This window comes from Mugil cephalus, chromosome 9 (genome assembly GCF_022458985.1).
Source record: "Mugil cephalus isolate CIBA_MC_2020 chromosome 9, CIBA_Mcephalus_1.1, whole genome shotgun sequence".
Classification (NCBI taxonomy): domain Eukaryota; kingdom Metazoa; phylum Chordata; class Actinopteri; order Mugiliformes; family Mugilidae; genus Mugil; species Mugil cephalus.
In genome coordinates this window covers 9,733,858-9,761,829 of record NC_061778.1, presented here as the reverse complement: position 1 = coordinate 9,761,829, position 27,972 = coordinate 9,733,858, and the positions used below count along the sequence as shown (strand labels likewise).

At 41.6% G+C, this 27,972-nt stretch overlaps 1 protein-coding gene across 3 annotated transcripts in view; it reads left to right on the top strand.

Moving 5' to 3' along the window:
* Positions 1-8,286: 8,286 nt before the first annotated feature.
* Positions 8,287-27,972, top strand: part of igsf9ba (immunoglobulin superfamily, member 9Ba) — a 74,308-nt gene continuing 54,622 nt past the window's right edge. For all 3 annotated transcript variants that reach the window (XR_007113394.1, XM_047594503.1, XM_047594504.1), the window contains exons 1-2: positions 8,287-9,526; positions 26,779-26,976. Coding sequence is in view for 2 of the 3 variants with exons in the window: in XM_047594503.1 (XP_047450459.1) it covers positions 9,463-9,526; positions 26,779-26,976 (262 nt within the window). In the remaining variant the exon portion in view is untranslated. The remainder of the gene's footprint in view (positions 9,527-26,778; positions 26,977-27,972) is intronic.

Below are 27,972 nucleotides of genomic sequence, written 5' to 3'. Positions count from 1 at the left end.
TGTTCAATACATTCTAAAGGGCTAAAAGGGCCAAGGCATTGTTGATGTACTTTGAAAGGGAACTCTCTGACTACCACTGTGTGGCATTCGTAGTTGTTTTCTTAGATGTATCTTATCCTTTCAGAGAATATGAATAGAATAAGAATATTAGTGAAGTCTAGCCACATATTTGTAGGTAGTAGGAATACTACTTACTACAAATATGTGGCTAGAAATAGATTTTGATGTTATAGACACAGACACATATTCAATAGAGTATATGTGTGTCTATAACATCAAAATCTATTTCTTTGGTGTAATTAGGGAATATAAAGCCCCTTTTACATCAAGTGTGTTTTGCCCAATGTGAAAGGGTCGACTTGGCAATCGACCTGGGATTTTATCGGCTCGGCTTGGCTCGGCTTCGATGTGAACAGGAATGCCACGCCGACCTGGGTTTTTCGCTCTGACGTTCATGTACCTGCCTGTTACATTCTCATTTTGTCACTCGACGGCCTGACAGGCTGTATCACTGTAGAAGCTTCAGCTCAAAAACGGAGCAAAGTTTTGGTCTGCTCCCATAACAGCTGATCTCTGACGGGTAGAGATTTTTGTTCATTTTTTTTCAATCAAACAAATCAAATGTGCTGTCACACACCGTGTTTAAGCTTCAGTAAACCTCCATATTTTTCTTTGTGTGCTACAATATGAATTCAGGACAAGAATATAGAAACCATTACTTGCTGCTGTTTTTGTTTTTTTTAGTGACGTCATCAGCAACTTGTTGACTTCCTCTTGACTTCCACCACATAATACTCGACTCTAAAAAATTGGAAGTCGCTAAACCCCTACTTCATAGACACATACAAACACGTAAACAAGCTTTTTGTTAAAAAGAAAAAAAGGGGAAAAAAAAGGTAGAAGCAAGTGAGGTAAGCTGTGCCTCATTGAATTAGTATTATCCTCATCAGTGGCAGAAAGTCTGGATTTGGCAGAATATGAATATTTTCCTCTCTATTCCTTTGCCAAATCATCAATCTTGCCAGTATAAAGATTATGTAATCCCTTAACCTGATTAATAATATAAATGCAGCCGCACCAAACGTCTCTATAAATCATAAAAACATAGCTTTTGAGGAGAACTTGAGGCAAAGATTTAAATGTCTGTAAAAGTGTGAGTTAGTCACTAAATGTAATCACTGAGTATAAATGTTAACATTGCAATCAGTGATTAGCGACGCTTTCAGTGTGCTGTAATAATAGGAGGCGGTCTAATATTAATTATGTGGGAACAGGCTGTACTGATCAGCTGCCTGAATCCAAAGTACTGCAGAACGTTTCTGTATTGGCTGCAGTGGGATTAACTTTCCGAAAGTTACTGGAAAAAGTCAAAAACAGTTGAAGAGTTCTTTCTCTGAGCCACAGGAGCTTGAACTTTTAAAGATCAGAGATGCTGTCTGCTGAGTTTTGCCCGCAGTGAAGCCCAAATGGCACAATGATGCAACACACAGAGTCGGGAATTAGCAGGCAGTGCATCTACAGCTCCTTCAGCACATGTTTATTTATAGAGTTCACGAGCTGAGCTGAAAGATGGTGCGACACACGGGAAAAGAAGATGTTTAGAGACACGTTGATTTTAGTGCAATAGGAGGAGATTTAAATCCAGATTTTATTCGACATCCACACATTGTAGTTATAATAACTGGGCGACTAACCAATAATATGAGTTATTTCTAGCAATACATATGTAGAACTATGTGAATTATGACAAATATATGTGATGCTGCCATTATTCTGACATCTTTTTATATAATGGTGACACTGAAAATGTTTGAAATCAGAATAATCGCAAAGATTCATTACACCTAAATTGAAATTATAAACCTCCTGAGATAATATGAAAGGTTCATTTACCACAGACAGATCATAGGATGCTGCTGTGACCCGTCGCACTAGAAAAGACAAAAGGTGGCACTTCTCCACTTCTGTATTTCCCAACACAGGTCCTCCACTTGGGTGGGCAGCTAACAGACTCTCCTGATGACCACTGAACATGACAAGTGACTCTCATCCGAGGAGCACTGCAGAAAATCAAAGGGACTTTGAGGCCCCTGAGCCCTCACGGTGCATGTGTCATTCACATCTGCTGCTTTGTAGACGAAAGAGACAAAAGGCAAAGGTTTTATTTAACATTTAATGAGACGACATACATATATATATATACTAATTTTTAATATACTTTTTTTGGCTTACTGCTTCGCTTCTAAGAGTCACATTCACATATCTCGTAATGCCAGACTTTCACAGTAGGAAAGGCACAGATGTATCAGCATTACACTTAGGAGAGGTCGTGCTTCTGTGCACACTTGTTCACCGTCACTGCTTAGATTAACACTCAATGGAACAATGGAACTGAACCACCTTTAATTCACCAGCGCCTTTCTTAGTGTGACAAGTCAAACAGTCTGCTGTGAAAAATACCTTTTTCTGACTGTTTACACCAGCACAGACATGACGATAACAACCCGTGCACAGGGGAGGAGTTTGGTGGGTGGGGGGTGGGGGGATTATGTGAGGGCTGTGTGTGCTCTGCTCAGATTGTTTTGTGACTGGCCATGTACTGCCATTAGTATGTTTGTTAGAAATTTTCTGTTCCTTTGCTTTGGGCCATGCTGGTACACCTCTAAGTTTGTAATGACGGTGTCAGTTTGTTTATTGGTTGAATCGTGTCGAAGCCATGAAACCTTTAACCTCAGTGGGTGAATTTAAATGTGAGCTAAACTATGTACTTTTGTTATTTTCCCTATTTGTGGTATGGATGGCAATAATAGATACAGGTATAGTCTTTCGAATGGCTCTTGAATCCCTGTGTTTAAATGTGCTCACCAGTGAGAAGTTTAGTCACATGTCGCGTTTGGTAGTTACACTCTTTTACAAGTTGCATTGTGGGTAAAAGCATGCCGGTTTCAATCAGCATGGCCTTATAACATACTTGCATGATCATGTTTGTTAACTGTTTTTCTCTATAGTTCCACGACTGATTTGTAGCTATCTCAAGTTTATAGCCGGTTACATTTCATACACCATCATCATTTATAGTTAAAGTCAAACATTGCCAAGTGAGTAAAGACGCAGCTGCCTATTCAAATCCTCTATTTAAGTAGCCTGCATTTTGAAAGCATGCATTCACAATAAGGACAGGGTCTAAATTGGATAATTTATTTGGCTAAAATTAATTCATGATGCACAGTCGTAATAATGATTTCTCAAAAACGCCTCTCAAGGTGTGTTCACTATTGATGCTCTGCTTCAGTTATTTTAAACACTTTGCGGCTGCTGCATCAAACGTATTCATCACGTAAACATTCAATAATTATTCAAACTTTGGTTTAGTTTGAATAATGAGGAAAATGTTTTCAATTAAAGTGCCAATTATTTCCTCAGCTCATTCACTTGTCTGTCCCTCAAAGAGAGTTCAAAACATTTGTCACATTTAAGAAGCTGGTACCTGCAATGTTTTTGCCATTTTCCTTGAAAAATAATTGAAGCAGTTAAATGATTAAAAGGAAAGCGCTTACTGAAATTATCTGTTAGTTGGGGGCACTTAACTTAAGCATTCCTTCATCTCTAATAATCGCAAATAACGCTAAATACCTCAGATGCTAATCTATAGTAATTCACTCCATGGTGCGTAACAAACACCATAAAAAACTACTTTTATCTATCATTTAACATTTATTATTTTTATGCCGTTTTCTGCTATAAAGATTAGTAATGACTTGTTTATATTAAGGATGGTCCACCCAAGAACCAGAGCAAAAAAAAATCAACCAACAGATACAGTTCATACACAAACTGAAAAGCAGGTCAAGCCTCTTGTGTAAAACTCTGCTGACCACTACTGGCCACGAGCATGAATTATGCTTAAAAGGAGCGTGGGAGCGCGGGGACACGCAGACCTCATAAAACACCATAAACAGACATGCAGCAGAACATCTGTTCGGCAGCCTGCACGCTCAACATCATGTTTTGGTTCAGACAGGTTAGCGAGCTTCAGGCTGACTGACTGATGCTGGATGGGGCCCTCAGAGTACACATACATACGTCTCCGTCACTAAAGCATCTGTGGAAGCATTTCCAGCCTATGTGCAGTCACACGTTTCTGTGGATGTAAAGGACACTGGACAGGAGCGAGCAGTTGCCTATTATAGGATATTATAGGAACAGTGTGATTTTGTTTTTAGTCCTTACTCTGTTCTTCTGCCTTAGAGGAGATCAGACAAAGGCATCCTCGTTCCAGACATCAAACCTTCTGAGACGATCCCACCGGACGATGACCCTAAAAATAAACGAATCTGCCGCACTCAAAGACAAATATCAATTAATTTTTCATTCCATTATTTTTGGCAGGGCACCTGGCAGACATCAGGCACACACACACAGATCTTACCCAGCTTTTGGGATCGGATGAGAGACGTGGTATTGTTTGTTTTACTGATTTCTGAGCAAAATTAGTCGGTCTGATCAGCGATGTAAGTCATGCTCAGATCATTTGAGCATTTGAGTTAAAAGAATGTAAAAATACTCCCCTGCAAAAAAAAAAATCCATTCATAATTCTAAAATGCTGATAAATGACTGCTGTACGCATGGCATTATTTGATTGGAAATACTGATGCGTGATTATTTTGCTGCAGTATCAGTCCGAGGTGGTGCTAGTATTATCCCGAAGTCCCTAATGTAAAAGTCATGCCCTTTGTAAGAGTCACAAGATAAATCTGAGGGGTCTTCAGATTGGTTTTAATAAGGCAGAAAAGTAGAGAGAAAAAACACGGTTTGCTGAACAAATGTTTTCTCTTTGCCTTTTTGTTCATTCATTCTCTGTATTTCACACATTTCACAGTCGTAAACATAGCAGTGAGTACATTTGGGGCGTTGGGCAGCCATACAGTGGGGAACAGGGATCAGTTTGGGGGGAGTTTAGGTGCTCGCACCTCAGCCATGGATGTAGAAGGAATCTGAACCAGTCCCACACCTTCTTCTCTAACCACCGGCCTCCCATAAGATTAAATATTTGAGTGCAATTTGACCTATCTGGGCTTTAAAGAGCTACTTAAATGAAACTGTCAGAGAAGGATTTGGGTGAAATCTCACTTTGTTGAAACTCAAATCCAGTTCATTGCTTCCCTTTGAAATGTAGAACTGTTCACCCCGGCACCAACTTTAAATGAGAAAACAGCAGGGTTGACATCTAATCAATGATGGGCTGCTGAAAGTGAAAGAGAATTCTGATCAATCATATGTTCAACAAGGGGGGGTATTTTCAACAAAAAAACAAAACAAACCAAACCTAAGGTTGTTTTCTGGGCAACAATTCCATCTTTCTCTTCCTGCTCAGCCAGTCTCCCCTAACAGAACTGTAATAGTGTTACATAAAGAGATTATCTTAACTGCTCTTATCTTTTCCCTGCTCTGGCTTGCAGGAAATCAAATTCTCCTGTGGCCTCATGAAGCAAATGTCACATGTGCGCATCACGGCGGCCGCCAAAGGCCTGCAGAGCGTTCTGGTGTTGTGTCAGCACTTCTGTAACTTTAGGTGAGGGTTGCAGGGGGTGGGGTGGGGTGGGGTGTGGTGGGGGGGGGGCATGTCGGTAATATGACCTTGTTCCTGCCGCGCGGCACAACGCCAGCGACAGCAATGTGACGGATGAACCACCTTCATGCGTCTCGCTCAGTGGAGAAGTTTCAGATGTAACAAGGGCTCCATTGCACACAGCTATCGATAATTTATGACTCATTTAGGGTTGTTGCAGAGTAAAGCTGGTCCCCTCCAGCAGTAGTCACGCTGCTCTCATTACAACACTCGTTAGAGGAGGTTTTCTTTAGCTTCGATCTCACACCTATACCTGCTTACATTGAAACATTCACACTGTGACCTGCTGGAAAGAAAGGGCGGGTGCTTTGCCTCCTCACCGTGTGATAGAAGAAACGTTTTTTTTTTTCGATTGCTTTGTATGTCTAGTACATCTGAAGAAATTGATAATAAAGCTGACTTTGGACATTGTGAAAATTTACAGAATTTTTGCAATAAAAGAAAAAAACGAGGATGACACGCGGAGTTTAACCACACATGCTGTTGTTTATCTTCTTTTATGTCTTGTAAATCATCTAAACTGTGAGATTAATAGGAGGTTTAGATGGCGTAGCTGTAGATGTGCACCTCCCCCAAAGCATAGTACAAGAGCTGCGATTGGTCCACTTGTTTGTTACGTATTTCCGTGTTCATATTTCCGGCTGCTTCTCCAGCTGCGCAATTCTTGAATTGAATGTTTGGAATGAATAAAGAATCGGTATGGTTAACTGAGGAGCTTTGGAGATACAGATGTTTGTGTGGCTTGTGTTGACTCGCCATTGTTGAAAGTGAAGCGGGAAGTAGAAACAGAAATGAACTGGAAAAAAAGACACACTACCAACCAGCATTTTGGTGGAGTTCGAGCCAGACAAGTATAAATGGCTCTCACCGGCTACATGCAGAGGTTATAGGGTCAAGGTCCTGCCGTACTCTAAAAGCAACTTATTTATGGGCCTCTAAACTACTGTTACTGAAGTAACATACAAACTGGTGAGACATTCAAGAAGATTTTAAGAAGAAGATTTTTCCCTTAATTTGTTGTTCACCCCACAGAATTTCCCTGCTTTGCTGCATTAAGTTTTAAAAAGTGTGAAGGGTCTGCTGCCTCCCAGCATGATGCTGCTTCCACCATGCTACACAGTGGCGATGGTGTGTTTGTGGTGGTATACAGTGTTTGGTGTCCACCAAACTTCTAGCGGCTGGTACGATGACCAGAGAGCTCAGTTTTTTATCTTATGAGACCAAAGAACCTTCTTCTAGTTGATCTTGGAGTCTCCCATATGTCTTTGGGCAAACTCTGGTCAATATTTAATTTGTCTTTGCCACTCTCCCGTGAAACTTAGACTCCCAGCTGAAGAGATGGTACACCCTCTTTGAGAGTAGTCATAGATGTCTTGGCGGCATACTTCATTAGTCTTCTTCTTGTGTGGCGACTCAGTTTGTGAGGACCGTCTGCTGTAGGCAGATTTACACATGTGCCATGATCCTCATCTCATCTCATCTTCCATACCGCTTAATCCTCACCAGGGTCGTGGGGGTTGCTAGAGCCTATCCCAGCTGAGTGCCATGATCCTTCCATGTCTTAATGATGGATTTAAATGTAGTACACGGTATGATCAATGACTGTGAATATTAACTAACAGAACTCATTTGTTTCAGTAACCTGTTCTCTAAGTTGCTTTTGTCTTTTTTTTGTAATTATAGGCAGGAATACTAGTTACACACAGGCGTTTTTATGGTACAGTCATCATGAACACATTTACTGTACTCGGGTGATCTCACTGACTTTCACTAATTGTTCTGCTGACCACCAACCAAGGGGAGAGATCCTACCCTTCATCAAGTCCTGATGTACTATGTTGACAAATAGTGTAATAATTGAGTCTAAAGCTAATACGAAGGCCAGACGCTTAACACTGTCAACTGTGATAACGTTGGAAGACATTGGAAAATAACCAGATTTTTTTTTTTTTTTTTTTTTTTTAACCAGTTTTCAGTTTTTATGTTTGGTTATATCCTTACATTATACCAACATTTGTTGTATGTATGTTTTTCAGGTTTTTGATGATTCATAACTATGACTTTTAATGCAAACTCAGTCTACAGGTAGCCAGCTGTTTCTCTGGGGCTGGACCCTCTGCATTGTAATTGTTCGTTTAATGGAGCAAAAGTAACATAGATAGTTGACAGATGGAAGGAGCCTTCACATTGCTAGTCAGGAAACCAATCAGATAGCCAACAAAGACTGAATTGTCTTCACCAGCATTGGATAAGATCAGTCACTTAAAAAAAATAAAAAAATAAATCATGTTTTTCCATTTTCCATTTTATATTTTTAAATAATTCCCATTACTTTGTAGAAATCAGCTTAGAAAGTAGTTTTTTCGTGTATTTTTTGTCAATAAAAGTCAAATACTATTGATTATAATTCCTTTCACAAAAGCAAAACGTACAAGAGCATTAAATACAGATATGAGTTCACACTGAGGTTGAATGGTTGAGGGTTCATTCAAATCCCCGTCAGCTTGGAGGAGCTGAGAAATAGTGCTAAAATATCCAAATATATTACGACGGTGTAACTTGGTGTAACAGACGGACTAAAAAGAAAAGGTCTTAAGGACATAAATGAGAATAATTTCCTGCCACATTTTTTTTTTTTTCTTTTTTAGATTTTCTTTGATTTCAAACGGGAAACACGACAGCCTCCAGAAAGAGAGAAGGGAGGGAGGAGACAGACAGAGAGACCCACATGTCGAGACAAATTCTGCAAAAAATATAGTCCTGACACTCGAATCTGTGAAAGGATAGATCACCTACACGTTTATCTAACAGTCACAAAGCAGCAGCAGCAGCAGCAGCAGCCGCCGCCGCAGTGGGTTTTTATTTGATCTGGAGCTGGTGTCGAGCAGCCAGAGGCGCACAGGCGTTATGAACCCCTCTGCGGTCACGCATGTAGAAAAACAGAAGGAGTGAATCTGAGGCAGCCTTATCAGCGGTAACCATGTGTGCGCAGTGGTCCAGCGTGATGGAGCCGCACATCCTCGATGCTTGAGGGGGAGAAAAAAAACACAACCTAAACAGGCTGAGTGTATTGTAAGTGTCGCCACACCCATCACATAAAGCCAGACGCGTAAAAAAAAAAAAAAAAGAGCGATTTGTGGCGGCGACATGACAACAGCCGAGGGGTATGGGTGAGCCGCGGATGAGTCACACACACCTCCACCAGCTCTTTATTTATCATTATTACAATTATTACGGTAAACCAGTAAATAGCCGCAGGCTGCTGCTAATACATGACACGAGGAATGATGCAAATAAAAAAAAAGAAAAGAAAAAGTGGATGAATGGACGATGGGCGGTGATGGTGCACGTGGGGCCAGTTTAAGGAGAGGTATTTAAAGATGTGGACGCGGCTCTCTGTCAGTGCGCATGATACTGCGGTTCCACTACTACGGCACGCTCCAACTCACCTTGAATCGGCGCACGGCCGCCTCCTCCTGTCATTCGGGTGCGGGGCGTAAGGAGGGAGCCAATACACGCCCCAAAGCCTCAATCAGCAGCCAATCCAATGACGGGAGAGGCGGACCTGTGGCTGCATTCTCACACTTGGTTTCACTATGCGCTCGTAAAAACGGCTCCGTCTACTACAAACGCGGCGGTGCAGGTGCTCTGTCTCTTCGGGAGAGAGGATGCGGATGGAAGGACGGGGGAGGGAAGGGATGAAGGGAAACGCCACGAGGAAGGAAAATAGGATATGAGAAGGGGCTAAAGAGACGGCGAGGTGCAAGGTCGAATATGAGAGATTGGTTGAACGGGGCACTTTGCGTGGTAATAGCTGGTCGGCAATAGTACTATGATTTGGTATGTGGCCACTCTGATAGCAAGTGTATTCAGCACCAGAGGAACGGCCGCTCAAGGTGAGTTGAAGTGCAATATATCTTGTGCCGCACGCAGCTGATGATTTCTGCTGTCTCCGTGTGCTGCTGCTTTTCCCCAATCGCATGATGTATGCGTTTTGTCCGCGTCGGGTCATATATGAAGTGTGTGTATGTGTGTGTGTGTGTGTGTGTGTATGTGAGGGGGGGTAATTTCATTCTAACAAATGGCTGCGTGTCTTCATATGTCACGTGAAAGTTGAGTTAAATGGTACCAGGGAAACAACAATAGTCTTGAGATGGAGCTTGGTAAATGTGTGAAACGGGATAAATCACGCGTCAGTGATACGGTCCATGTGGCCCCAGTGATGGATCATGGGCAGAGATGGGCTGGCTAGGTTGGCGGCTGTGGCTACATGTGTTTATCTGTGAGGCTCGTTTGGGTGACAAAGCAACGGGGGAAAATTTGGAGATAACACGGGGGAAATGTGTGCAGTGTGCCATGGCAAGCAGTCCCATTTGAGTTCTCCAGAGAGGGGTGTGACCGCCTCAGCTCTCAAGATGGAAAAGTAACTAAATAATGCATCACATGTCAGATAAAATGCACTCTTGAATTTGATAGAGCCCGTCTGCTGCATGCATGGGATTCATATGATGGATTTCATATCGCACATGGATGGGGTCAGAGTGCTCTGTGTGAGCGTGTGTGATGCACTGAGCACCTACAGGCTGCAAAGCTCGCCTTGTGCTGATCTAAGAGGTTCATTGAGTAGTCACTCCTGCAGCTACAAACTGCACAATATCCCTTTTGTTCATATTTTTTTTCCTGAGCTCTCTGTATTGACCCATGTACTGACTTAACCTTGCTTTTCCGCTTGTGTCCAGATGAGGGAGACATGTGCCACGCTGTCGCCCGGTAACTGATCCCAATGACCCCACATACCCAGTCAAAACTGGTCTGCTCTCAAGTCTGGCTCCTCTCCTGGTGCCAGCCGAGGCCGAGATAAGCACAATGTGAAAACTTGCTGTAATGCAGCTAAACACGTTTGATTTAGGAACAGGGAACCTCTCAGGGGTGTCATTTTTTTTTTTAAAACCACAAATTAGCCACCTTAGTTGAGCATACATGTGGCTTAAAAATATCGATTTAAAGGTGCTGTCTGGTATCGGCGCTTCACTGAAGGTGATTTAAGTCTTACAAGCTGCACCAGAGAGTCACAAATCACAACACAGCCTATTAGTAATTACAAAAGAGAACTTGTCTACTTCTTTTATTACAGTGTCCCTGGATGCACTGTCGTGCTGTTGCAGCCCAGTGCTTCACAGAAACTCTGAAAGGCATTAAAACGCTTTTACTAATGATAAAGACAGCACACAATTTTTTTCTTCAGGATTTCTGATAATAATTAATGCTTCCGTGTCTAAGATAATGAGAACAGATGTGTGTTAAGCTCCAAAAAGTTTAAAATAATGTCAGAGGACTGAGGTAATATATTTACTAAGTTGACCTTTTTATTTTTCAATCGATTATAGACTGTAAAAATCTATGCAACCCAGCGCTGTTGAGAAAAAAAATAGAAATACGTCAACATGTAATTGAGTAGGTCAACAACCAGTCAGAGCTGTTCTTGTTGTAAACCAATATAACTTCACAGAGTTCAGGTGGCGTGTCCCACCCAAATAATTTAATTGGCAGGTCAGATCAGTTCCCAACGGAGAGACTTCAGACCAACTCAGCCAGACCAGGCTAACAATTTGCCAGAGCCACAAAATGCAGATAATTAGCTTAGCATAAACACTGGATATAGCGAGGAACAGCCTGGCAGCACCCGTAAAGCTGTTTCATCCATATAGATTAAGGCTAATATATGTAGTTTGTTACAATTGAGCCACTTCCTAGTATAAGCTAAGCTAAGATAAGCTAATCAAACACCGGTTATGCTTTAATAGTAACTGTGCAGACTTGACTTTGGTGCTCATATTATTTCCACAAATATTCTGCAGTCCCAATCTCCCCAGAGTTGCAGTTGAGATTTTCAGGTTCTAACATGAACTGCCTCCAATGTGGGTTTTATAAGTGGTACAACTAGATGCAGATCATCTTTATCCCGTCATAACTTTGGGATGTTAATGTGGCGTCATCTGCATACATGCACAGTTTGAAAATGTGAACCATCCACAGTTATTGATATACATATGGAATAGAAGACATTGGACATTGGTGATCATGCTTTAGTAATACTGAACCCAGTGTTTGATATACACATCTGTAACAAAAAGGAAAGTTAAATCGAGTACAGTTTGGCTGGGACTATTTTTTGTGTAGTCAATGTTAGGGGTTAGTGGAATGATGTCATTTGTGCTACTGTATCAAATGTACCTGATCGTCAAAATGAAGATATGCTCAAAGGTTTATGTGATATCTGGCCTGAAGTAATGAAGCTTTTTATCTTTTCATCGTTGACACACAGATGAATAAAGAACTCGCGTTTACACTGAGCTGTATTGTGAGCAGCACGTTTGCTAAGCAGAATCTTCAGTGCACGGCTTGTGTCTAGACAGGGCGCATTCGGACATAACATTAAGCTCACAAGCGGATACCACAATAACTATATAAATAATGTAGAATAGAAATGTATTTGTTTGGTTAGATTCTTGTGATATGACTGAAAAGCTTAACCTTTGGGGCTTTTCGGCTGTTTTCCTGCTGGAGCTTGGATTTGTGTGGCTCTGCAGTTGATAGAAACACCTATTTGCTTGTGACTGCTGCAGTCGAAATGGCACTTAAGGCTAAACCGTCTGTAATTTACCTCGCCCATGTTCTCTGGTGACAAACTAGCATTATTGTCATTAGGACACATGATTGGTGCTATCGCAATCATTTACTATTGAGTATCAGCCAGTCCCTATCAGATCTCAGATTAACAAAATTCCGTCCCTTGTTGTTTCATAAAGGCTTTTCTTACCTTACTTGTATTCTCCTAGATCAGGTGTGCAACTGCATTAAATTCAGTAAATAAGGCTGTCAAAGTTGACAAGAAGTGTTGAGAGGGTTGCTCGTACCTTGGCTCCAGCTGCCAAAAACCTGTGTTCTCTAGAGATGTGCTGGTCATCCAACAGCATAAACTCTGTAACCTCTCTGGAATATTTTTCTTGCAGCGTTTATTGTTTGTTGTTACTGTTTTGGTGCAGTAGGTGATAAATAAGTTTCTTGTACCACCACCTCGCTAAACATCCTTCAAATTGCACAATTTACAAATTTCCATCTTTTTGACGCTAGTCAACTGCAATTTAGACAGAAGAAGAAGAAGTTTTGACGCTACAGCAACATGGTTTTGGTTGATTTCAGAGTTTAAACAAATAACCAGAAGAAAAAAAAATTCCCAGATAGGCCCAGAGACCAATCCACACTTTTAAAACTCCTCCCCGTAAACCCTTTGTGGAATATTTGCCATTAGGATTCAACCCACACAGCTGACACAACCAACACAAAAAATTCAGACGAACCTGACAACTTATTATTTTTTTAACTGTGTGCCAACTGTGATTACACAACAACAATACCACATAGAGTGATTCTGACTTTTGCGATTGAAACGTCTGAGTCTTGACTTTCAGAAGAGACCAAGACCACGCATGAGCTCCAAAATGTTCATTTAATTTACTTTGGGTATGTCCTAAATAGGCGTTTTTTTGCAAAAATGCTGTAATGATAAGAGGTTAAAAAGAACTTTAGTCTCCCCCTTCTGGCAGTGAAAGTAAAAAAACAAAACAAAACGATTTCTTGCCTCTTTATCTCTCAAACCCATTGTTTGGCGTAAAATGCATCGCCACTGGTGCCAACAGGACAACAAAGTTGCCGCAGTTTCAATCAAGTATATTGTGAAATACAAAGATTAGCTGAAATATTTCATTAAACAGTTTAGAAAGTCCTTTAATGTAAGGGATGTTTAGTCAGCTGTAACTCTCAACAAATAGCTTAAAGTTGGTGTAGTCCATAAACATGTCCTCCTCTTTAAATTCAGTTAAACTGTACATAAACACCATCATAGCCCCTTTCAAACCCCTCTTTGGTAGACATATCGCGGCGTACAAATGTTTACTGTGGAAGTCTTTTCACAAGCCGTTAACCACATCAGTCAGGGATGTACTCAGAACAGCTCAGCCATGAGCAGTCACTCACAGTAAATGGACGTTCAAGGAAGTTTTCTTGTGCCAAGTGCCGATGGGTGAGACAGCATATGGTCAGGGAGACCCGAGGTTAGTTCAACAAAGTCAACGGTGACTTGGCAGCCCATCAAGGTCAGGCAAGAGGGACGCTGACGGCAATATAGGAGTAATTAAATGTCATTGGCAAGTGTCGGGGAGTGGTATATTTGAAGGACTATTTTCAGCCGGAGTCACTGATGGAGACTCTCCTCTTGAGTCTTGTGCTGGGACTTTTATTTTTTTTTAAAGCGTTCGTTGAGTTGGCTTTTGGCCAGATGGTATTCATCTGTAATTCCCCTCTTGTGAGTCTCCGCCTTGATGTTTCACAGGATCTGCAGCTCCCCGGTGAACTGTGGCTTGGCACACTTGTTCTTGAAAGAAAAGGGGGTGTACAGAAGCAGACGGGATATGTGACAGTGTCAGAAATGTCACTCGTGTATTTGGGGCCTCCCAGCAGCACTGAGTGGGCGGCGCCTGAAAACCCTAACCATCGTTTCTGTGGGTCCAACTTCTGATTGCTGGTTCAGATAAATGGCTCTGTCCTAAGTTTTTGTCTGGATGCTGGAGTCGTCTGGGACCTTAAATTAGGCTGCTTCCATGAGATGGCTGAGAAAATTATTTGACAGCAGAGTTTTCATTTGTCTGACATCTGGAGAGTGTTTTCAAAAGTTTTAATGATATGGAAAACGACATGAGCGTCTTTCCTTTAAACTTCTGCTCCAGCTCAGTTTAATGATGTTTTAAGTGATGACTGCTTCTGTAAACCATAAAAATGGTGCAGTGGACCTTTAGCTCTCGTGAAAGATCTAATCTTTGGGAGAACAAGTCAAAAATGATTTAAATAACTGAGATTTAATATCTGGCTTAACATAGTTATGAATTCAACCTGATGATATCGTTCATCATCTTTATTTTCCAAATTAGAAAAGCAGACCAAAATAGATTTTGATATTTATATTTATAAATAGATAACAGATTTATTTCTTTTTTAAATTTTGGATTCTAACATGATCAGAATGATATTGTCTTGTTTTTTTCAGATTGTCGTACAAAAAAAAAGCAAAAAAGTGTTGGAACACAAACAAAGCTCCTAGGAGAAGTACTTTTAATTTATTTCATTTTGCAATAAATAATTTTATATCATAATAATAATAATTAAGATATGAATAAAAGCCATGTTTTAAAATAGCAAGAAAATATACCCAGGAAAGCACTACTACTGTACCGTTTACTGTGTAAATGCTGCACGCTGCTGAGTTGATGTACAGGCACTACTGTATGTGTTGCTATAGCAACCAGAGCATGAAATGAAAGCATGATCTTATACAGTATCTTTCCTGTGCTGACCAATGATACAGTATAATGGGTTCATATTAGGTTGAATTAATGGAGGATAGCACTTAACTGTGTCCTGGGATTTTTTCCTATCATTCAATTCACACTAAAATTATTATTAGTATTATTACTGCCAGTATAGATAATGAAGTATTAAAAACCTTTAATGTAGCAAAAGTATCATTATGTCTCATTATGTAAAAATACACCAAAGATAGTGTGGTATTATATATATTTATATACAGGATATACACAGCTATATTATTGCTATTAATTAATATTTATTGTTGTAAGTGAATGAGTTAGAGCTTTTTTTTAAGTAAAACAAAGTGCATCAACTATATATTAAACTATATTAAGCTAACTACATGTAGGAAATTACTGTCTGAAAGGTTGACCAATAGCAGTGTAATGTAACTAAAATGCTAAAATGGTGATCAGCTGTGTTGAGTTTCTCTGTGAACTTCAAACAGTTACGACTAGAACTACACTGTTCTTTACACCATGATGGCGATCTTATCTCGTTTGTTATAAGATCCATGACAGATTAACGGCAACAACTAGACAAAAAAAATAAATAAAAATACATGCTCAGTCTGAGAAGAAGACCCAAGACTGAGGTTTGGACCAGAATTTTGATCTTATTGATTGATGGTAGCACTTAACACGTCATTCAAACATTACTATAGCTTCATTTTCATTTATTTGAGTAAAACGTCATACCACAACCTGACGTACACCTCCCTAGAAATTTCACTACACATTGTGGCGATGCAGACCACATGGTGGTAGGTGGACTGAGGTGAAGGTTGGTAGGAAGGATGCTGAGGTGAAGGTCGGTAGGAAGGAGGCTGAGGTGAAGGTTGGTAGGAAGGAGGCTAAATTGTCTGGTTGTGAGTTGCCGCAGCAGTGCTGAGCTAAGCTGGAGATCTGGAATCAGTTGAGTTGATGAGTAAAGATCTGCACAGGTAGACTCAACAAACTGGCTAGAAACTGATGAAAGACCAGGGATGATGCACCGACCAGGCATAACATTATGACCACCTTCCTAATATTCTGTAGGTTTCCCTTGTGCCTCCAAAACAGTTGTGACTCATCAGAGAATAGACATGGGCCTTCTGAGGGAGTCCTTTGGTGTCTGGCAACATAATGTTGTTACTGGGGGAATTTGGGTCATACGGGTTGAGGGGAGATATAGATACTTGATCAGTTTTGGATCTATTGAATTTGGAGACCAGGTCAACACTAAGTGCTCTTTTTCATGTTATTTTGAGTTTCTAAACCGTTTTTGAGTTTTCCTGTGTCAGGCTGCATCCTGGAGTGTCATTGCTATGGTGTAGATGTGTCTGGTCTGATCTAGCTACATGTCTAAGTAACATCCACACAGATGCCACGACCAACGGTTTCCCAGCAGAACATTGAATTGTCACAAGATGGTAAATGTTATTCACTTCTCCTGTCAGTGGCCATAATGTTTTTTCCTGATTGGTGTTTACTGCAGCTAATTGTGGATTGGCTTTAGGTGTGAAGGCTCATTGTAGAGCAGGAGATGATTGGAAAGCCACGCCCAGAGACATGAGAGGGAGCAAAGGCAACAGAGTCATGTCAACCGACAGCGCTAAATAAAACATATTTTTCTCTTCTGTAATGTCAGCGTGTCACTGGTTTCACTCAGTCTTCATTTTTAGCAGCTCTGTGCTTCTAATCTGTCAACGTTGGTCCAACCATTGTGTCACTTTCCAAGACATTTATAGTACAACTATTGTTTCATTTTTTATTTTTTCTCCCGTGCTGCACTTTCCCGCTCATGAGAGTAAAGCTTAGTAACGAGCTTAGGAGAGGGGCTGTGCTCAGGCTGTGGATGGCAGCCTCTCAGTACTGGGAACGTGCCAACTCTTTCTGGTGATGCCTCCTCCCCCCCTCGCTCTTCCTCCCCCTCCTATCCTCTATCCTCTCTCCCCTCTCAGCCAGTCCGGTCCCGGTGGAGTCTCCTTGCAAACAAAGCTTGCAGCATTCTGGGAAAGCCAGTTTTTCAGATCATTTGGTTCAGGATGGACGGACTGACCCCAGATCATCTCTCTGGGAGCTTGTGTTCATTCACTGCTTGAAATAATGGATATGACTTTTTAAATCATCTCAGTAACAACCATATTTGTTTCCTCAATGAGTGATGGAAAGTAGTTTGTAGTGGCCCCATTTAGTATAAACGATTATTCTGTTAAGTTTTCTTTGTTTTAGGTTGAATATCTTTGGGGTGTGTACTATGATGTTTGGCCTAATTTCCTAATACTGTGGAGAAAATCAGGAAAAAAATGGATGGTTTGTTTATTTTATACTAGAAATAATTGTTAGTTGAAGCCTGAGCAGCGAGATAACAAGTGAAGGAGCGTGATGTCTCAGACAACGTCTTTATTGTTGGATGAAAGGAACTAATAATGGTCGCTGGTTGAGTGACACAAATACTGGAATCAATGTAACGTTATACTGCTATGAAAAGTCTTATGAGGAGGTTTAATGTGTAAAAACAGTTTTGACTCTTTCCCAAACTGTAACCAAGTAGGTTTCAGGGGCAGGAAATCAGACGTAGATTAACCTGAGAGGAAACAAACAGGCTTTTGTCATTTGTTGGATGGAGTAAAGTGGACCATCTCCTGATGAATATCTGCACAATAAGGTTGAGTATAGTGTGTTTTGAATACAAAGAGAAGTCTCTGACCCTCTGATTATTCAGGGCTGGGAGCTGGAGATAAGGAATGTATCGGACCGGACTGAATAGGACAGATGATATTGAGGCATTTCGTTAATGAAGGCCGAGTCTTCCTCATGATGATGGTCAGGTTTATTATTGTGTGAAGTGGACCCACATATCGTTAGCTTAATAGCATCATTGAACAAGTAATTTTTTGGATTTACTGTTACAATATCAATAAAAATATCAATGTGCTTGCGAAAAATGTTTTTTTTCTCTTATTTTCCCGAAAACATTCAAATATGATTTAGGTAATTATGCTACTAGGCTAACGACATACCAGGAATAAGATTTCACCAGTTTTGTTGCACTGATACACTGAGCACTATGGGATTAATGCTTCCACTCTCAGCTTTAGTTTGAGGTTATTCACATCCAACTGGATGGAAAGTTTAGGAATTACAGCCAATTATATGCACAGTCACTCTGTATTATTACCAAAATCTTATTTTGCCTGTACACAACAACATCCATATGGTGCACAGATAACCATGCATAGATTTTTCTTTCATTAATTGCAATAAATAAATCAAAATTTTCTGAGTATAATTTTAATTTGCATAAAATACATCTAAGTGATATTTTTGCACGAGACTAAAAACAAATGCAAATGCTCATTAAAGCTATAGAATTAATCAATATTTTTAGGAAATAATACTTTTCTAAGAGCTTTTCTTTCCTCTGAACTTGTCAGACTCCGTCCACTTCAGGTTTCGACACACTTCTTGCATCTTCCCTCTATTTTGGGGAAACACATCCACGCGTCTGTCCAAGAAGTACTTGGACAGAGACGAGTGTTGAATCCTCAGTGAGCACTCTTCCGTCGCTCTGAGCTGCAGCCTGAATGTGGGAGTCGTCGAAGGAGGAAGTGAGCGCGAGAGAGGGATGGAGTGAATTACGTGGAAGTGGATACGTTGATTGGAGGACGTGTGGGGCTGATGCTGTGGATGTCTGTGCGGCTCACGCGCAGCATCAGAGCGCTCTGGGTTACATATGATTCGCCGAATCTAAAAATTGCCACGAGCGACGAATAATGACTGAGTCGGGGACGGATTGAGGCATTTCTGGGCCCAAACGTACCCTGTAATGTGCGCCTCTGGCAGTGCGGGGCCCAGCAGTGTTAGATCGCCCTCTGTGCCTTTGGCAAGCTGAGTCCATTTCACACATGAGTCTTTGCCCTCTCTCCTCTCGCTGCACTTTTGAGCAGGTGTCAGCACATCCATTGCATCCTTGACTAAGCTTTGCTTGTCGGTGGATGGGGGGTGGGCTTTGTCATTAAACAGGATTAAATAATGAAGAGATCAGATCTGTTGACAGGAGACAAATGGTGCATCTCTCATTCTCTATTTATTTGTATTTCCAGTTTTTACAAAAAACAAAAAGAAAGGTTTGTGTCTCGCGCTGAAGAAATGAAAACTATGGACTATTTGTATGACATTTATAAAGATAATCAAATGCTAGAGAGAGGAGACAGCAGACAAGACAAAGGAGATTACTTTGTTGTGTCAAAGCTGGATGCGGTGGGAAGTCTGCTGACATTGCTTAATCGACTTTCGTCAATGTGTGGATTCAAAACTTTTAATTTACAGCAACTAAGAATATGTGTTCTTAAAATATCGTTCTTCAGCAATCAATAAAGGCAAAGGCACCACCACCAGCGTCTAGACCCAGCCTTATCCTCGCCTCCTCAAGGGCCTGGTTTTAGAGGTGGGTCTTGCACTGTTGTCCCCAATCGCTGGCGTTTCTGTCGATTCAGCATGTTAAACTGGAGAGAGAGAATCGCTGTGACCGACTGTTCAACTTAGAACAGGAGTCTTTAACGTTTTTCAGGTGAAGGACCCCCAAACTGAGATTAAGTAGGGACCCCCACCTACTATATGTGTTCTATATTAAACTTGGCCTAGTGCTATATATATAATTTTTTTATTTCAAACATGTGCAACAGTTGGGGGGTCATGCACCTGCCGTAAACGTATACATAACTGGTGTGTGTGTGTGTGTGTGTGTGTATAGAATTGACAGATGAAGAAAATAATTGACAGATTTCAAGTTTTAACTTAAAACACAGCTAAATGTACTAAGGACAGAATCACCAAGCATTAACGAGATGTCTGACTTTGTGGAGAAGCACACAACTTATTGAACCTTGTACGAATGGATGTTGATCGGAGCGAGCTGCACTGTTAGCTTGTCTTCTGCTAATATTGCAGCGTGTGTCTGGGATTTCACCTGGGGACTGAATAGCCAATTGCGGGGGAAACTGACAGAGTCAGCGTGTAATATGCGGCCTCATGATTGGCTCAGCAGCGATAGGGGCGGGGCCTACTGTGTACAGGAGGCTTAGATTGACAGGTATCGGTGCTGAGGCAGCTCCTGTATCGCTGATTGAGTGAAATGCTGACTGAAAGACAACGTCTTCTGCCTCCGTTTATCCCTTTACTAAAATACCTTGGAATCACGTTAATGTGTAAAGAAATTTAAATTTGTGCGGGAAAAGTAAAAAAAATAATAGAAAAAAATGTCTAATCAATGAAAGATTTTGTGACCCCCCTGCAGTACCTCTTCAGACCCCCAAGGGGTCACGGACCCACTGTTGAAGACCTATGACTTAGAGAATCAGAACAAAACGGCAAAGTTAAAGCTGAACATCGAATATCTTCAATGTCATGATACGATCAGCTAGATGAAGGAGACCAACTGATCAGCAGGGTTTAGGAGAGGCCGGCCCAGTCGGTCTCCTAGCTTCCCAGCTTCCTAGCCTCCCAGCTAATAGTAGCTCTTCTGGTTTTCCTTTTTGACTGATGAAAACCGACTACTTGTATGAGGGCACAGAATGGATTTGCACTGACTGTAGTCTTGGAAAATGCATTTTAGTTTACAGAGTGCATACCGTGTGCTGGATGTTTTGGAGAAAACACACCGGGCGGTGTGGTGGCTAGCACTGATGAATCGCAGCAAGAACGTTCTGGGTTTGAATCCACTGACCGACTGAGGCCTTTCTGTGTGGAGTTTGCATGTTCTCCCCATGTCTGCGTGGGTTTTCTCCTGTACTCTTGTTCAAACCATCCTAAGACGTGCTCATTAGGTTAATTGGTGACTCTAAATTGTTTGTAGGTGTGAGTGTGCTTGTCTGTCTCAGCGATAGCCTGGCAAAGTGTCCAGGGTGCACCTCGCTTCTCAACCAATGAAGGCTGGGATGGGCTCCAGCCCCCCAAACGAATCTCCAAAGGACAAGCTGTTACAGAAAATAAATGAATGCATGAATACAGGTTGTGATTGAAGTCTCTGCAGTTGACTAGTTTTACAGAGATAGTGCTCGCACTAAATGTAGGAGGAAGAGAGTGGCGGTGGAGATGGAATATTTCTTTTAAATTGTGTTTAAACTCAGGAATAGTTTGTATTCTGCTGAGGTTTATTCAAATTTCGCTTGCCCGGATTAACACGGAGGCACAGATATGTATAGACGCACACAAGCGTAGCCCACACACGCACATTCAGGCCATTCTCTGGCGTGACCTTCAGCACATGCGGGCTGGCATTCAATTACCGCCCTGTCAGTGGCCCATCCAGCCCAGTGGCTGCGCGTCCTTGAGACTCTCTCTGTCTCCAGCCTCCGTCCAGTCTATATTCCATTACATCCTCCACATCGGGAGCTCCGTCCGGCATAAAAGCGGAGCTCATATCCTCACGCGGCATTTGTTGCTTTTGATGCATCCCTAGCAAAATCCCCAGCTGCAGTGAGCAATGGTTATCCTCGCTGAATCAAATCCGAGCATGAGGTAAATATTAGATTTTAGTCTAAGTGGGTGAAATATTGTTCTGCTTTCAAAAAAAAAAAAAAAACGGAGGTTAAGGAGGCCTACAACAGAAAACCCGAGCGCTGATCATCTAAAATTGTCTCTGAACTGAACTCCCTCGGTTTTCATATATTGTGTTATTACTGTCAAAATATTTTCCCCGGCTCTGCTCTGCCTGATTATTGGCCAGAATTGCCTCGAGAGGCTATTTACTGTACAAATCTGTGATCATCATTGAAAGTACAGTGGAGTGTGCTTTTTGTGCGGGGAGACATTTCAGTCAGAAAACACTCTTGCTGATTTAACCCTTTGTGCTCCTGCTGAATGGGGATTTCACTGCTGCTGACTGACAGCTGATTGACGGTGAACACAGTCTGTTCACAATGTGTTCAAGATGTTCGTTACATCTTACTGTGTGTATTTGTCTTCATATTCTTCAGCTGATATTGTTTAAGCAATTAATTAGCTGTTAAATTAATGATTAGTCAGCCGACAGAAAAATAATTGGGTAATAACATTTTTGTAATTGGTTTATCATTTAAGTCCTTTTTATAGCTTGTGCTTATTATATGACAGTTTTGCGCTCATCAGTGTTTCCCAACCTCAAGACCATGACGCACCAAGCTGACACTCGCCAAGCCGTTTGATGATATCGAGCCATCAGCGAGAGTCTGTGATTTTGCAGTGTGTCCCGCACTAGTTGGACCTCAGCAGCATTTCTGCCAATTCAGCACGTTGAGTTGGTGGTGGAACGAGCCGCTTCAGAGATCACTCTGATTGGTCGTTCGGCTTTGAGAACCCGTGCACGAAAAGAGCATTGACAAGAGTAAACAAGAGCGTTATTTCCTTTCATGCATGAGGAGAACATATGTACCACCCGTCCTTTGTCTGTAGTCAAGGAGCAATGTCACGGTCGACCTTCGTTGCAGTTCTTTGATATCGTTTTGTTCTATCCACGGCGTTCTCACGAGCAATGAGAGCTTCAAGCTACATGTTTTCAGTGGAAGCTGGTGATATGAGGCCACTTACGCACACACACCATATGACGTTCAAATCCGGCTTTGGCCTTTCTGGTTGGAGTTTGCATCTCAGTTTCCTCTCACGTCAAAAAGACATGCTTGCTAGGTAAATTGGTGATTCAAAATTGACCGTAGATCTGAGTGTGAGTGCAAATGGTTGTTTGTCTCCGTGTTAGCCCTGGGATAGATTGGCAACCTGTCCAGGGTGTACACTGCCTCTCGCCCGAGGATTAAGGGGTATAGAAGATGAGATGTCCCCAATGGTTGTGCAACACTTCAACGGTGACTCGGTGATAATATCGCTGTCCGAGTTCTAGCTTTTCTTGCTCTCAAAGGTCGAGGCACCTTTGGTCTACGGCTCTGTTGTACACTCATTTAAATTCTTGAGAATTCAATAGTTTGACCTCTGTATTCCTCAAAATGTATCTAAATGAGACAATTTCAGAAATCATGTGATGAGCAGAGACAGGGTGATGCTGCTCTCCTTTATGAGATTCAAAGGTCAAAGAGGTCAATAATGCATGTGTCGGACATCTTTCTTCCTATTTTCTTACACTTTGTGACCTAAAAAACCCGAGTTCTCACTCTAACTCACTGTCTGTTTGACTGACACCAAACTGTGAGGACTTATTCGCTCTGTATTTTGCTTTTGTATGTGAACCGCTCGTCGTTCAGGTGATTTATCTGACAGCAGACTGAATTGTTGCCCTTCAGGAACTCATGATCATAGCCGTAAATCCCCTTTAGACCGTGGATAGATACATCAAACATATTGGTCCACGGGATTTATTAGATGTCTGATTTATGCAGATCTTACTCAACAGATTTCCACCTCCGTGCGTTTGGAGAGTTTTCAGCCTTCACTCCTCAACTTGAGTTCAGTTGACATTAACGGTGCCAAAGCAATCACTAGTTGCAACCATCTCTATTTTGTCTCTACAGTACTTGAAATATCTCGGATCTTTGAACCAGGTTTATGACTTGTTGTGCATGTAAATATTTTTCCCCTGAATCAGCTCTCATAAACTCTATCGGGTCACAGTATCTCCATTAAGGAAATGAAAAGCAGTGACCAACCCTGTGCTGATTGTCCCTTTATAAGGATCTCATAAAAAGAAGTGGAGAATTATTAGCCTTGCGATATATTATTTCGAACCCTCAAAATTTATTCTGTTAGTGAGATATGTTCTCTCTCTTTATCTCTGCCGCAAAGATCCAAAAATAATGTCCGCTGGAAACCCGAGCTGCTAAACTTCTGCAACCTGAACTGTCTGCAGAGAAAACAATGGAATTCAGCTGCTTGCGCTGTTGTACCACCAGGTCTGAGCCCGAGCTCCATGTCAAGTGACTCTACTTACTCAAACCAAACAATGTATCCAGTGTGTTTCATTATGGATGGGAGCCATGGAGCGCAAGAAAAGTAAAGACAAAAGACGCGTTGCTCCATAATTTGTAATCCAACACCCTGTCTCCGGTACATCTACTGAAGACAACTGGTCTCACAGTTTCTTTCTGACCGAGCAACTGAAAAATTAAGCCCACGCAGGAATGCCAAAAACTGAAGTTCCTCAAATTCATGTTAGCATAAACGTGCTAACATGAACGTACAGCTTTTGGTCAGTGCAGATAACTTTGTCCATAACTCATAAATCAATGTCAATCAAATCTATGAATAGTTAAACGTTTGGCTACTTTTAGCCACACCTGGTTTGCCCATTTTTGAATTGTCTATATAGAAGTCAGGCAGTTCCAAAATGGTGGCGGCTGGTGTGACTACATCGGGTTTCGAAATCTCCCTTTTGACGCACTCACTGTGTAACACCTGGAAAACTTGCATGTGTGACGGTATTATTAACTGGCAACAATATTTAGCACACCCTTTAAGATAAAATAAGATGAGACAGTAAAATATGTTGTTGTACTTGCAGTGTTAGTTAATGTTAATTGCATCTTTATACTTTTCAATACAGAAAAACTATATAAAACAGTTTAATGTAAACAATGTAAACGTTGGCTTTGTTTCAGTGGAAAAAAAAGGCTTTTAAAAGTGTTCACTAAATGTCTTGTGACAGCATTAGATAAGAGGATTAATACTATTGTTGGGTCTGTAGAATAAATATGAAGCTACAGCAGCCAGTTAGCTTAATTTATGGCAAAACCACTTGACTGGATTTATCTTGAGGCTGCAAAATCCACCTACCAGCACAACGAAGGTTGTTACACCTTTGTACGGATTACACGAATAAAACCTAAATATAACGTATTAATTAGTGAGCTTTAGGGGTGATTATAGTCAGATTTCGCTACTTCAAGACAGAGCTAGCCTAGCTAATGCCACCCTGTCACCTGTCTTTGCGCTAAGCTAAGTTAGCCGATGGTGACCCTCCTGTAACTGTATGTAAAAGCAGCCATAAATGTATTTCTACAGTATCTCTTGCTTATTGACGTAATCAGATCGGAAGTGTAATTTTTTTTGTTTGGTGTCTAAATCCAATTAAACAAACAAGCACCAGTTATTTATGGGGTTTAATAAGCAGGGAGGCAATAGACTGTGTGCAGGTATGAATTTGAGGCTGTTGGCTCGCCTTAAAAGATGAGTTTATCTAATTTCTGATCTTGTTGTGCTTACAGCTGCTTGGAAAGGTTCCCTGTCAGACATTATTCCACCCAGTAAAACTGAAATTCATCCCTCAGTGTCTAAGAGTCATGGTTTGTGCAGGCTGTAGGGCAGCCGTTACGCTTTTTGTGCTTGATCAAACATCGACTCCCCCTCAGTTTCATTTTAATAAAATAATACTGATTTATTACTGGCATGACTTAGAGATTTGCTCTGTCTTTGGTGAACACCTTATTTTGCTTGTGGGCCTAAATCAGCTCCAATATTCTCCAGTAATAAAATTTGTGATAATTCTGAGCTTTTTTGTTTTTCTGCCGTTGGTCCTTCAGAGACCTGCACAGGCTGTTAAATGGTCATGTGGGATTTACTGAGTCATGCACACATGTTTCTTTCTTTTTTTTTCTTTTTTTTCTGTTATTAAAGAGGCACAATTGCAAAGCAGATTCCAGCACCCGGGCCTGTTACTGGCCGACCCCATCTCCACTTTAAAAAGTGTAATTTGATTAAATCTGCTCTGTTTCTGTCGAGAGTCTGTGCTGGCTGAAACGAATAAAGTGGATTAACTCTGTCACAGGATAATGCAGATTAAACTGGTAAACACAATCTCTAAGTGGTGCATATGGCTTGTAGGGGTGGAGTTAAAGCTTTTTTTTTTTTTGCTTTTTTTTTCCGAGGACTGAGAAATATTTGGGTTTTAATTCTGCCGCTCACAGACCATGTAACATTTCAGTTTAGCACCACAGAGATGTTGCTCTACATTCATTACAGACTCTAGCGGCGGTGCTTCTCCCGCCCATAACATCTCCAAGTGCCCACGTATTTGTTCTCCAGTGAAAAAATTATTCCTGATAATGCAAATGATACTGCTAATGAAAGCGTTAAGTTATTCAGCTGGTGTTGCTCTGGAGTGAAACGTCAGCATGTCTCTTGATCCCCGAAGCGATTTTCCCCATGGGCGAGGGCGGGTAGTCATGCTTTGACGGTGGAGATGCAGCCAGCTCAATGAAAGCGGGGGTGGCAGCTGGAGAAAATCCATTCCCAGAGTGAGCGTTCTGCTGAGGCAGGTATGCCGACCTTTGAGTCATCTGATAGGTCAACGCTCGGCAGCGTGCCTGGACATCCATGGCTAAGCGCCAGGCCTGGTGGTGCTCATAGTAAAGCTCATCTGAGCAGCAGCCAGCTATGATCAATGGAGCCCCTTGGCAGCTCATTTATAGTACAGTATGGCACGGCCACAAAACACTCACCAGCAGATGCAGGTGGCAGATGACGATAGGCCGATAAGATGAGGGAAGATGATGGGGGTAGGGAGGGAGGGGGTTACCCATGTGCACGGTGACCAGTCAGAGTACGTGTACAGTATGGTTCACCTTAAACAAAATGTAGTTTTAATCCATCAATTGAGTCGATCAGCTTTAATTGCCACACGATTGTTGTTTGTAAATTGGTCTTGGGTGACTTGAGCTTTTCCTGCTTGGTCTGCAGGAATTCTGTGCATGCGAATTTCAACTTGTTCGTAAAGACTGTTACTGAAGACATTACTAAAGGCTGCTTCCGTGTCCTCTCAGGTGCCCACGGAGTGAGAGAGGAGCCCCGGTTTGTGACGGCGCGCGCCGGAGAGAGCGTGATCCTGGGGTGTGACGTGTCCCCTCCCCTGGACGGCCAGCAGCCCCCTTATGTGGTGGAGTGGTTCAAGTTTGGAGTGCCTATCCCCTTCTTCATCAACTTCCGCTTCTACCCTCCTCATGTGGATCCAGAGTACACTGGTAAGATGATCCGGATACTCCATCTCCGAAACACGTTGTGTGCTGTATGTTTTGTCTGTAACAGATTCGGTCTAAAACTTGGATGCTCCTTGGAATGAATAGTTAGTTGCCAAGCACAGTAAATCTACGGGATTTGGTCTTTATGACCCAGAAACTGAAACAGAGTTTGCAGAAGAACATGCTGATAAACAGTGGCTCAATAGAAAGACACATATCACCCTGGTAAAGACTAAATGTCATGTTTGAACTGTGAAAGCACAATACAACGTTTCACAGATTTCTAGGAAGGGTATTTTAGGAGCGCTAGTTGTCTAGAAACATCTAGCCTGGCTACCGTAATCCACCGACTGTCACATGTAAAGCTTACACCATAGCACGTTACCATGTGCGCAGGCACGTCGATTTCGTTGTTGGTCAGTTGTGTTGAGTTTCTCTGTGTGTTTAAACTGAAAAAGAAGAGTGGAGAGTCTGAGTAGATGTCGTGGAGGCAGAAAGAGAGTTATTTTTCTGTGCTTGTCCGGCCTTTAGAGAGATGTGCATTAGGGATGGGCGATGTGAGCTAAAAAAAATAACCACTATAAATTCTCCCGTTCTGGCGATAACGATAAAAATCACAATAAAAATATTCTAATTCCAATCCATATTTTTGACTCAATCTGTCACTTCATTCTGTCTTGAGAGCTTCAAGATGATACAGTTATAGTCAAATAGGCTACTTAACTACAGGTCTAAGTATTATCAAGATGAAATGAAGAAACAATTATGGTTTCACTTATTTTGACATATTTATTCATATTTAAACATAATTAAACTGATATGTCTGTAATGTCAATAGCGGCGCGACCGGCTACCGTAAAAAATGTAGTCTGTCCCTAAGTTACGGGACGATGTGGCTGCTTTCTCCTTCCACCTTCTGCTGCCTGAACCAGTTCCATATTATCAATGAGATGAGGGCCTTGTTAGCAGTTAGCCACAAGTGAGCTACGGCTGCGAGGA